The sequence below is a fragment of the Rousettus aegyptiacus genome, unplaced genomic scaffold (assembly GCF_014176215.1).
Source record: "Rousettus aegyptiacus isolate mRouAeg1 unplaced genomic scaffold, mRouAeg1.p scaffold_m13_p_4, whole genome shotgun sequence".
NCBI lineage: Eukaryota > Metazoa > Chordata > Mammalia > Chiroptera > Pteropodidae > Rousettus > Rousettus aegyptiacus.
In genome coordinates this window covers 69,286,137-69,298,595 of record NW_023416307.1, presented here as the reverse complement: position 1 = coordinate 69,298,595, position 12,459 = coordinate 69,286,137, and the positions used below count along the sequence as shown (strand labels likewise).

General features: G+C 41.2%; 1 protein-coding gene across 1 annotated transcript; it reads right to left on the bottom strand.

Moving 5' to 3' along the window:
• Nucleotides 1–1,339: 1,339 nt before the first annotated feature.
• Nucleotides 1,340–5,493, bottom strand: RPL24 (ribosomal protein L24). The gene is made up of 6 exons (XM_016144742.2): nucleotides 5,406–5,493; nucleotides 5,219–5,294; nucleotides 4,519–4,629; nucleotides 2,242–2,378; nucleotides 1,909–1,972; nucleotides 1,340–1,459 (listed from the first exon to the last, which is right to left on the bottom strand). The coding sequence occupies exons 1-6, from the start codon at nucleotides 5,408–5,410 to the stop codon at nucleotides 1,379–1,381; spliced, it is 474 nt and encodes a 157-aa protein (XP_016000228.1). The 5' UTR covers nucleotides 5,411–5,493; the 3' UTR covers nucleotides 1,340–1,378.
• Between the last annotated feature and the right edge of the window lie 6,966 nt (nucleotides 5,494–12,459).

Sequence of the window (12,459 nt, the reverse complement as noted above, 5' to 3'; positions counted from 1 at the left end):
TGAGATCACCTGAGGGGTCTCGAGCCACAGGACCCAGAGATGCCTGTTTTCCCATGTGAGTGGGACTATCTATACTTTGTTCTAGCTCCCTCAGGGATGCAGGCTACCCAGAATTTGAGTAAATCAGAGCCAGCAGTTCCACTTTGAGACATTCAGACCAAAATAGTGGTTTAAGGGGACATTTTATTGTATCTGAAAAAGTAGAATTCATAGCTCTGTATTCAGGTTGGATACTTTGGTTTATAGATTCCTTGTTCGCAGCCAAATAAGGATCTTATTTTCCCTACATTTTCATAATGGAAACATTACCACAATAAAGTTTTTAAACAAAATCTCAATTATTTCTAAGCAAACTCTAGGCAGTGTTATCTTGCATCTTATATTGATTTTATACCTTTTTAGTTTAAGTCCCCCAAAGGGACTGTTTCATTGATTTGATACTCCCAAGACTTAGAACACTGCCTGAATTTAACACGCACTAGGAAGAATAATTCCATCATCTTGCATAGAATGGAGGTGGGGAGTGTCAATGTCTGATATTGCTTTCACCTAGTATTCATATACATAAAAGCACTGTTTCTCAAAGAGCATGTGGCTTGTTAACTGTTGTATCCTTGGAACTTGACACAATGTAGTACATATGATTTATTTATAAATTGAAGCCTATTCAAGATAAATTATGATTATTATTTTTCATATTTCAGCTGTTGAACATCAGCAGGCTACTTTTACAATAGAGGAATCTTTAGTTTTTACTATGCCTCTGTCAAATTGCTTTGGAAATTTGTAAATACATTTTAATCAAGAAGTTGTCCTCTTAAGCCGGTTTTCTGAAAGAGCAGATTAAAAAACAGCTGATAGTTTTAAGTACTTGTAACTAACTCGGCTATCAACCAATGGGAAGAGGTGGGATTCCAGTGAAAAGGCAAACCCAATATAAATGTCAACTTATCATAGAAATGGATAATTTAACAAGAAAATATTCACTAAGGTTTACTCCATGCAGACACAAGTGATAGAAAAAGTATCTTTTAGCAATCGACCTGGACTCAATCTATACAGCACCCTAGTAATCAGCCCTATAACCAAACACTTAAGACAGTGAACTTTGTAACATGTCCTTACACCTCAGCTGAGCAAAGCTAGCATTTAACCACACAGATCTTAATTTCTAACTTTTTGCTTAACATCTCTCCAACTAAGAGGCTTACATTAGGAAGTACTATTTCACAGAAATGAACTCTTTAAAAATGCCTAACTCGTAAATTCTCTGTAGTTCAGGTATTACCATGTAGGCCCAACATGCCTGTTTGTAGGGGGGAAAAAAATCACCACAATCTAATTATATTCAGATCTTTATTTAAAAATTTCTGCCAACTTAGCGTTTTCCACCAACTCGGGGAGCAGAAACCTTCACAGGCTTCACAATCTTTTGCTTAGGTGCTGCCTTTGTGGGAGCCTGGAAAAGAATAACGTGGTATTATTCCATGCAACTTTCTTTTTTAACCAACTACCTCTCTCTTATGTTCAAATTCTGCACGTATCCTAGATTGCTTTCCTAATTATTTAACTGCATTCTTAATATTATTTTTAAGAAGACTCCCAAAGTTAAAAGTCTACCTTTATATGAAACATAGTCAAAAATACGGTCATAGACTGGATGAATCAAGGAGACATAACTCGATGCAATGTGGGATGCTGAACTGTAAGCTGTGTATAGTTATTGAAAACTTTTCTGTAAAATCTAAAATTATTTCAAAATAAACTTTAAGAAACGAAACATCAAGAATCTAGTTATGAACATCATTTCCATTAGAGCCTTGCACTAAATTCTTTAAAAACTTAAAACTTTTAACATAATTTGGATTAAAAATAAGCTTTCCTGTTCTAAGACAATCCAACAATTACCTTAGCAGCAGCCATTGCCGTCTTCTTCGATGCTTGCTTAGCCTTTTTTGCTTCCTTGGCAGCCCTGTGGGGTTAAAATAAAAAATAACTTCAGGCAAAGCACTTTACTGCTTAAGAGTATAACTTATTAACAAGGAATTAGAGTGTTTTGGAAAAGGAGAATTATATTCCTTCCCCATCTCCATTTTTAGGAGACATCCAAAGTTTGTCAATAAATGTCATTAACCACCAAGTCACCTTAACATATATTAGAAATTACACAGTAGCTTTAATTGCATATAGAAATTAACAAATCATTTAGACTATAAACCCAAATAATGAAAGCTTCCTTACCTGATAGCTTGTTCTCTTTGAGCCTTTCTAACTTCAGGTTTCTGATTCCTCTTGGCCATTATATCAGCAAGAGAGGCACCAGTGATGGCTCTCTGGAATTTGACTGCACGGCGGGTTCTTTTCTTCTGAATTTCCTCCTACAAAGAGATAGGAGCACACTTAAAAACCTTGCTTCATGAATTTGGGGAAGAAATGAGTACGTCTTTAAGGCGGGGAATATGAAGTCATTTAAGATTAATATTTATCCCTGTCCATCTCGGCTGCTGTAACAAAATACTGGACTGAGTATCTTATAAACAAAAATGTATTTCCCAGAGTTCGGGAGGCTGGAAGTCAGGGCACCAGCAATGTCAGGTGAAGATCCTCTTCCCACTGTAGCTATATCATCACATGTCAAAAGGAGACAGGAGATCCCTCTCTTAGGCCTTTTTATTTAGGACTGGTTAAATCCTGGCCATTTTTTACTATAAAAAGTTAAAACTGTTAGGAAGTTAACTGGATAGTATTTTAAAATTTTAGTAAGACTATTTAAAAATTTTACTTTTGGGAAAAAAGTACCAAACTTCAACTTCCCTATTTTGTTTTTACTCAAAGTACTATCACTGGGAAAAACAGTCAAATTAGAAAAAAATCATATACGACTGGAGAGCCACCAAGTGTTAGGGATCAAGGCAGTACAATTAAAACATTTACTGCAGATTTTATATGGAAACCTATACTACAGTGCTTATGAGAAAAAATATCTTCCAGTGCACCTCTAAGTCCAAGGAAAATTAAACAAAGAGAAGTGTTTATTAAGGCAGGGATATGCTAAATATCTTTAAATTTTTGAACAGAATACACAGAGAAAATAGGGCACATTTGTGGTTAACTAAAATGCTCATTTAAAACATGTTACCCAGATGAATTTTCATTGTAGAAAATGCCACTATTTACCTGTTTCATATTGCAAATCCACTTAAAAATATTTTCCATGGTGGCAGAATACATATAAAAGTTGACCATTTTAAAGCATTTTTAAGTTTATAACTCAGTGGCATTAAGTACAAGCACAATTATGTGTAACAACCACCACTATCTATCTCCAGTTCTTTTACATTGTCTCAAACTCTATACCCATTAAATAGCAACTCATTCCCAACCCCACCCCACCCTACCCTGATAACCTCTACTTTTTGTCTTTATGAATCTGTCTACTTTAGGTACCTCATTAAAGTGGGTTCATACAGTATTTGTCCTTTTATGTCTGATTTCACTTAGCATAATGTCTTAAAGATTCATCCATGCTAGCTGGCTGTCAGCTTTTTAAAGCTGAGTAATATTCCATTTATATGCTACATTTTGTTATCTACTTGTCCACTTATGGGACATTTGGGTTGTTTCCACCTTTTGACTATTGGGAATAATAGTGCTATGAACATTAGTGTACAAGTTATCTGTTAAGTTCCTGCTTACAATTCTCTTGGGTATGTACTTGGAAATGGTATTACTGTACAGTAATTCTGTTTTACTTTCTCAGAAACTGCCAAAACGTTTTCACAGTGCCTGTACCATCTTACACACAACGGTGCATAATAGTTCCCAATTTCTCCACATCCTCGCCAACACTTACTTGTATTTTCCCTTTTTTGATAATGGCCACCCTAAGTAGACGTGTCACATCTATTTTTAAATTAAATTGAAAGAAATTTCTCCTTCCTTTGAACTCCCACAATACCTAGTAATGTCTGTCTTTCATCCAAGAGTGGCTTATTAAATATTCGCAAATTTAAATATTCCAAACCTCCTAGATACTAATCCTACTGCCAAGGCACTCAAACTTTTTTTCAAAAATTTCCATCAAGCTAAAAGAGCACTTCAAAAAGACATCCAATCTTCTTGACAATTAGTATGCTGGAAGATTCCACTAATACCTGTGTTAGAACCCTTTAAATGTTATAAAACCAAGGTACCATAATAACTAGTTTCCACCTACCGTTAACAACTTAAACACTTCCATTCTGCCCTTTAATCCAAGTATGCTTAATATAATTTATCTGACTTGGGCAAAGGGATGCCTTCAAATTTAAACTTCGTATTTACTGTGAGCCTACTAAGATGTATGAGGCGGCAATGTTTATATCAATCACTTTCACTTCAGTGTTAGTTACTTCATAGTTTAGGTGCACTTCCATATACTGTCTCATTTAGTTATAATTTTACAGAGCAGCAGCTGAGGGTCAAAGTTTATGCAACTTAAGAGATAGCCCCGTTACATCAAAGTATATTTCAACTCACCGACTGTCCCTTTTTGTGCTTTCTTCTGTAAAGGACAGTCCAGTTTATCTGTCGAGGGTTCCTCTTGGAAAGGAATGCTGACTCGCATTTTGCATTAAGAAACTGGAAAACCTGTTGAGACAAGTTCAAAGTACAGAAGTTACTTACTCAACTATACAAAGTAGAAAAGGCTGAGCTTGAAATCCTTAGCAAATTAATTTTTCTAGTTCTATCCTCTCACTTTACCAAATTGGGGCCCACAGAGACCAAATGACTTGTATTACAGAACTAGCAGTTAATTGAGTGGCTCCTGGAAGACCTTTGCATTTGGTCACATCTTTTCTCACGAGCAGGCAAAGCTAAACTCATGTTGCAGGGGAGGGTAGGGCGTTAAATTCCGGGCAACATCCAGTTCCTGTCATTCCCCTCCCCCCCCATCCCAAGGAGTGTCCCTGTCGCAGCCAGGCACCTCGGAGGCCCATTTCCCTCACACAAGACATAAAGTTACACAAACTCCTAATTTCCGACCCGATTCACGCTACATCAAAGCTCAAGAATGGTTTCACTTAAGAGGTTTCCGATCCCCACAACCATTGCAGTGTCCCCGAAGCAAGTCTTTCAGGGACCAAGAATGACGTGGTAAATGAACCCGCGCAGACCGAATTAGCCCTGTCGTTCCTGTTAAAAGCACAAATCGTATTTAGCCGACGCAGCCTTTCACCTTCCCGTCGGTCCTGGCGTAGCGCCTCCCGTGTCCGGGGTAGATCTTGTACCCACTGAAACTGCACAGCTCGACCCTGTAACGAAAAGCGAAAGCTCATTAGGGAGGATGTCTACAGCAAGGAGAGGCCATGCCCGGGACGCCAAGGGAGCGATCTGCCTGAAGATGGAAGCGGATTCCTGCTTACTTCATGGCTGTGGCTGCCTGAGAGAAAGAAAGATGGTGAAGAGAAGGAGAGGATCATGGGAATAGGCCTTATAAGGTCGTGCGGCAATCTCGTCCTCCAATTGCTTCCTATAGCCCCGGCGCTCGGTGATGACGTCACACCCACCGGCTGATTGATCTAGGTTTCAACCGCGGTCGCCTTCCTACGGAGGAATTCTGCAAAAGGCGGCGGAACCTTTGAGGGCGAGAGGGAATTAAAGTCACGCACGCAGGCGTCAGGCGGTTGGTTTGGGAGTCATTCTCTCCTACGGTCAGGTGTTCTAGAGCCATCATCTGGCCGCAGGAATGTGAACTCTCTCTGCTATAACTTAGTAGCCCACAAATGAATACCCCGCAGGTAAAACCTGATATCACATTTTTGCCCTCCATGTTGGTCTTTATCTCAATCAACAACATTAAATTTTAATAGTTTCACCATTTACAAAAAAGTAATGACATCTGAACTGTCTTCCAAGCCGTGCAAATAGAGTTGAGCGTTAATAGCGCTTTGCATTAACTGTAACATTCATTGAGTGCTCTGTGCCAGGACTTATGCTAAAGCATTTATATCCATCCATTCACTCAGTTTACAAAATTCCTGTTAAGTAAGCGCCATAGTACTGAAAAATGACGACTGCCTTCGGGTAAGAGCTAGGTCGGGTTGCTGTCTATTGGATCCCAGCAGCTGGTAGTTGCACAGAGGAGGAGGGCAAAGCCCTTGCCTGGAGAAGGCCTAAAAAACAGGGCTCTGGCCAAGAGATGGGAGGGTCAACATCTCAATCTCTTGAGCCTTTCTCAAGTAATGCTAGATACTTAAGCATATGATGGATGGGGAGTGGCCAGTGACTGATTTAGGGTAAGCAGCTTACCCTAAAAACTCTGTAAGTAGGTGGTTGAAGAGATTTGGAAAATCCAATAAGGTGGCTGATTGAATTTAGGAAAGCTGTACAGTTATGCTGAAACCAGTCTCAAGGATGAGTTAACAGAGATATGGGTGGAATTGAAAAGCAAAGCAAAGAAGAGGAATTGGACAGCCTGGCCAACTCTGACCAGCTGTTGAGAATACCTGGTATACTTAGGAAAGATAATGTCTACGTAGACTGTAGGCAGATGAATGTTTCAGGCTTCCATGGCTTGATGAATTCTATCAACTGACATTCATCCATCTCTCTGTTTTAAATCACTGCTGATTAAACAAATGGTTAATTGCAAAAAATAATTTTTTTTTTCTGGAATAGTCCTGGCTTCTACAAGCTCCGAGTCGTGGCTAGTTGTGAGTAGAGAGGGTGGAGCCAAGATTCACTTGTAGGAATTTGATCCTGTTTGCTCCATAGAACCCCAGAATTTATAGCTCCTTCCCAAGCATTTTAGAAAGATTTTCTTTTATCGGTCTTCAAAACTACATTTAGCTTAACTAGCTCTCTGGAGGTAAAGCAGGAAAGTAAGTCTTAAGGATTTTAGTCGTTTTACTGTTTCTTGGAGGGCATTCTTGAATTGGTATTTGATGGTTCTTTGTAACACATTGTGTGTATCACATATGAAATTATGTTCAGACATTCTCAGAATAAGAAGAAATTCCACAGAAACTCCTAAAAGCATTTTATGAAGTGTCACAAAGCACAAGTTTCCAACACTATCCATAAATTTTTGTGACATTATCCTTAGTCTCTTTTATAGGCAAAAGGCTCAGCTTCACTCCAACCTCTTTTATTTATGGAGCAATTCTGATCCAAAGTTGGTGCTCTTCTCAGGTCTGTATACCTCCTGAAAAGAGCATTCTTCTCTTCACTGCTTATTCACCTTTTCTACATACTTCACCTGTTGTATTTATTTCCTGTGTTGTAACAAATTACCACAAACTTGGTAGCTTAAAACATTGGAAATGTATTCTTTTTCAATTCTGGAGGCCAAAAGTCTGAAATCAGTATCACTGGACTAGAATCAAGGTATCTGTGCTCCTTCCAGAGGCTCTGGGGCAGCACATGTTCCTTGCTCTTCAAGTTTCCACCCAGATAAACCCTCTTGAATTCCTAACCCACAGAAACTGTGAGATCATAGATACTTATTATTTTAAACTATGACTTGGGAATAATTTGTTAACATAACAATAGAAAATAAAGGAAGTAAGGATGTTGTGCAGATGGGACTTAGTGAATAGTGGTATTTGTCAAAAGAAGACAGATAAGAGGAAAGAGCATGTTTGTGGGGTAAAGTCAGTTTGGGAAAGGTTAATTTTAAGATGCCCATGAGATATTAAGGTAGAACTGTGTAGTGGGAAGTTAAACAAGTTCAGAGGAGTGTTTGGAATAGGATATATTTTAGGAGTAATGTACCTATAATAGTAAATAGCAGTGTGCTGGCTGGAAAATTACTGCTTGACTATGTCCATGGGAACATAGGCTATCACCCATAGAAACATAACATTCTAACAATAAGCTTTCTGCTTCTGTACCCCCACTTGCACACCCTACCTGTGAGTCAAAAGGTAGTGAATAGAAGAAAAATAGACCTTTGTATTTAGACGGAATGAAAAATGAAATTTTGGGCTTAAAAACCCTGTACCTCTACATTTTGGGGCTGCTTAATTTGGGGTTTGCGTACCCCTGAGAGACCCAGCTGGCTGAATAAAGAGTGTGTTTCCTATAACTCACTGAGTTCTGGTGGTCCATGTGTCTTTCGGAGGCTGGTGGCTACAACATTTGGAGGCCCCAGCAAGATCTCAGGGAGTGGCCCTGAGATCTAAGATCGGACCGGCCTCCGAAGCATTTACTGTCCCTGTTATGGATTCAAAGGGGTGGCCATACTGAGACATTCCAGGGCCCTTGAATGCCGTGATGAGGTTAATGCAATTGTCAAGGTGGCAAATTTCAGGACACACTCTTTATTGCTGGTCCTGATGGGAATCTGGAATCTCCGAGGCCTCAGCATCTGGATAAAAAAGTACCTTCCTGGTTCTGTTGACCGGTCATTGGGGGTCCATGGAGAGACTGGACATAGTCATATCTCCTGGACTGTGGCCAGGACGTGGGACACTGCCTCCTGTGCTCTGTTGTCTGGTTCTGTTTATTGTCTCTGGTCCTGTCTAGGTTATAGGTGGCAGACTTCTCTGGGTCTACCTACAACCCAGTAATTTTTCTCGTCTGAGTGTCTGTTTTGTGTTTTGTGTTTTCTGTGCAAGCGATGGGGGGAAGCCTGAGTTCACAGAAGACAACCCTTGGAGTGTCTCCTGCGACATTTCAAAGAAGGGTTTGTAGAGGGAGCTGACTATGGCATAAAGTTTTCTCCAGGCAGACTGTGAAGTTGAGTGGCTGTCTTTTGATATAAACTGGCCTCCGAAGGGCTCTTTTGACAAAGGGTTTGGTGAGGAATGTTTGGAAGGTTGTCACGGGAGACGCAAAACATCCCAATCAGTTTCCCTACATCGATCAATGGTTAAACCTTGTTCAGAACCCCCTTGTTGGCTCTGCCGGTGTGCCCTCTCTCTGGGGGCGCAAGTCTTAGTTGTGGACACCCTGAAACATACAGCAAGTGAATCTCCTAGACAGCTCAGTCCCTCAGTCCTCCAATCTCCACTGGAGGACAGTGACCTTCCCCCCACCCTATAATTCAGGACAACAGAGGCCAAATAGTACTGCCTCACCTCCTCAGATGCAGGCAGGTAACCCCTATGGGCCTCTTGCTCCTACTCCAGGCAGGGCACCAGCTGATACCACCACTCCAGCCATCCTCCCCTTGCGAGAAGCGCCACCCCAGGGGCATCACACAGACAGGCCCTTTATGGTTTACATGCCTTTCTCGACTAGTGACCTGTACAACTGGAAGGCACAAAATCCACCTTTCTCTGAGAAACCCCAGGCATTAATGGGACTCTTAGAAAGTGTCTTTCAGACTCACTGACCCACCTGGGATGATTTCCAACGGCTTTTAATTACCCCCTTGACCTCTGAAGAATGCTCAGACTCATTTGGGCTGAAACAAAAGATAGCTGCAAGAGGGAGGAAAGTTGAGGAAGCAGGGGAACAGATTGAGGAGGAATTTCCTTCCACCCGCCCAGACTGGGGACACAATTCTCAGGCAGGGAGAACGGCATTAGATCGGTACCACCAGATTCTAATTGGGGAAATTAGGATGGCTGCTCACCAGCCAACTAACCTTTCTAAGATAACTGAAATTATACAGGGAGGGACCTCAAGAATACCTTGGAGCGTCTCTTGAATGAGGCGTACCGGGTATACACCCCCATTGATCCTGAGGCCGCTGAGAACCAGCAGGCAATTAATATACCCTTTGCTACTCAGGCAGCCCCTGATATCTGAAAAATTAGAAGGTTTTGCAGGGATGAACTTGTTCCAACTTGTTAATATAGCCTGGAAGGTGTTCAACAACAGGGAGGCACCAGATGACCCCAAACGTATGGCTAAAATCCAAAGCTACTGTCATCAATCCAGCCAATCTATTGCCAGACCCAGACCACAAGACCCCTGTTCATGACTACACAGATTTCACTGACGCTGTGTGTTCCTTGTGGCCAGACCTCAAAGACTCCCCTTTGCCTGGGGCTGATGAAGTTCTGTTCATGGGTGGGAGTGACTTCCTGCAGGAAGGAAGGAGGTATGCTGGGGCAGCGGTTTAACTCTAACTGGTACTATCTGGTTACAGGCTCTTCCCCATGGGACTTCTGCTCAAAAGGCAGAACTCATCGCCCTCACTGAGGCAGTAAGATGGAAAAAAGAAAGATAAGACAGTCACAATATACACTGACAGCTGATATGCCTTTGCCACTGCACATGTACACAGAGCCATCTAGAAAAAAAGAAGGCTTCTGACTTCAGCTGAGAAGGACATTAAGAACAAGGAGGAGATTTAGCCTTACTTGAAGCCATATGGATGCCTTAGGCTCTGGCTATTGTTCTTTGTAAAGGGCATCAAAAAGTGAATAGTCCTGAGGCTAAGCAAAACCTACAAGCCGATGCAGAGGCAAGAACCGTGGCCATAAGGCCAGTGGGGCCCTTGCCACATCTACTGACTGTTGTCCCTTACCCAGAACTGCCTTCGTCTCCAACATATATGGTAGAAGAGGACATATACTTTCAAGACAAAAGAGCCACTAGGAACCAACAGGTGTGGTGGATGACCCCAGATAGAAAAATCAGGCTCTCACGGGCCCTTGGAAGGACTCTCCTCTACCAACTACACCAGACCATGTACCTAGGGTGGACTAATGCTCCAAGCTTTAGACTCCTACTTTCACTTGTTAGAAGGGAGAAAAACTGCAGAGGAGATTGCCTCATGATGCCCGCCTTGTGCCCAAATTAATCCAAAGAAGGGAAAGATAGAAGAACTGAAACATAGGGAAAGAGGAACTTATCCGGGAGACCACCGGGAAGTCGATTTCACTGAGTTCGGGCCAAGTAGAGCAAATGAATCGGATTCTAAAAGAGACATTAGTCAAGTTAGGATTAGAAACTGGTGAGACCTGGGTAAAACTTCTCCCCTTTGCTCCTCTCCGAGCCAGGCGTACTTTGTATATTAATAGATTCACTCCATTTAAAATTTTCGTTGGAAAAACCCCAGCTTTAGTGCCTAAAATAGAAGATGAGAAAAAGGCAAAAATGCGTAACCTTGTCTTACTTAAGTCTTTAAAGGCCCTTCGAAATGTACAGAAGAAGATTTGGTCATGGGTTCGTGCTGTCCACTCAGCTCCGGGGGACAGACTTCCCCATCACTTTCAGCCTGGGGACTCTGTGGAAATCCGGAAGTTCACTTTCAAAGGACTAGAACTCAAATAAAAAGGACCCTTCACTGTCTACCTGATGACGCCCACTGCAGTTAAAGTAGACAGCATCCCATCATGGATTCATCACTCCTACATGAAGGCAGCACAAAAGTGGACAGCTCAAGAAGACGGGCCCTTAAGACTAAGCCTCAAGTGTGTACGTAAGTATAACCCTCTGTTTCCTCCTTTTTTCCTCTTTAGCCCAGGCATCAGACCAGCCACAACCAGAACCAGAAGGAACATTAATAACTTTGCTAACAACAATACACAAGGTCTTAAATAAGACCACCCCAGACATAGGACAATATTGCTGGTTGTAAACCCAAAACTCCCTTATTATGTTGGGGTAAGAACTTCCCTAAATTTAACTGAGCTCAGCAGGCTAGAACTTCAAGTTGATTCACTAGCAGAAGTAGTCCTTCAGAATAAAAGAGGTTTAAATTTATTATTTATTTTTAGAACAAGATAGATTATGTATGGCTCTAGACAAACCCATTGCTTCTATGCCAATAACTCTGGAGTAATTAGAAAAAGCTTACTATTAGTACAGAAAAATTTAGATACCAAGAAAAAACAGAGACTAGAATCAAATAACTGGTTTCATAGGATGTTCAATTGGTCACCATGGCTAACAACCCTTCTATCTGCTGCAGCTAATTTTTAATCCTCCTCTTCCTCTTGTTAACTTTTGGCCCATGTTTTCTCAATTTCTTGTTTGCATATATAAGGAAGAGAATTTATTCTATTAGACTTTTAGTATTACAGAATAGAGGCTATGAGCAAATTCCACATGATGAATTAAAGATTTGATTTTCTGCTAAGGCCAGTGGGGAATGTGCTGGCTGGAAAATTACTACTTGGCTATGTCCATGGGAACATAGGCTGTCACCCATAGAAACATAACATCCTAACAATAAGCTTTCTGCTTCTGTGCCCCCGCTTGCACACCCAACCTGTGGGTCGACAGGTAGTGAATAGAAGAAAAATAGACCTTTGTGTTTAGACAGAATGAAGAATGGAATTTTGGGTTTAAAAACCCTGTACCTCTACATTTCGGGGCTGCTTAATTTGGGGTTTGCGTACCCCTGCCAGACCCAGCTAGCTGAATAAAGAGTGTGTTTCCTATAACTCACTGAGTTCTGGTGGTCTGTGTGTCTTTCAGGGGCTGGCAGCTATAGAACAGTAGACTATGTGGGATAACATCACCTAGTGTTTGTCACAGGCTGGCATCTCTGGAAGCATCTACTGAGACGAGATTTAG

What these genes read in the sequence shown, in the direction of transcription:
- RPL24 (XM_016144742.2), bottom strand. An exon ending in ACGCCAGGACCGACGGGAAG is followed by an intron (nt 4,630 to 5,218) that starts GTGAAAGGCTGC and finishes TTGTCTCAACAG; the next exon opens with GTTTTCCAGTTTCTTAATGC. An exon ending in CGGCAATGGCTGCTGCTAAG is followed by an intron (nt 1,460 to 1,908) that starts GTAATTGTTGGA and finishes ATTCTTTTCCAG; the next exon opens with GCTCCCACAAAGGCAGCACC.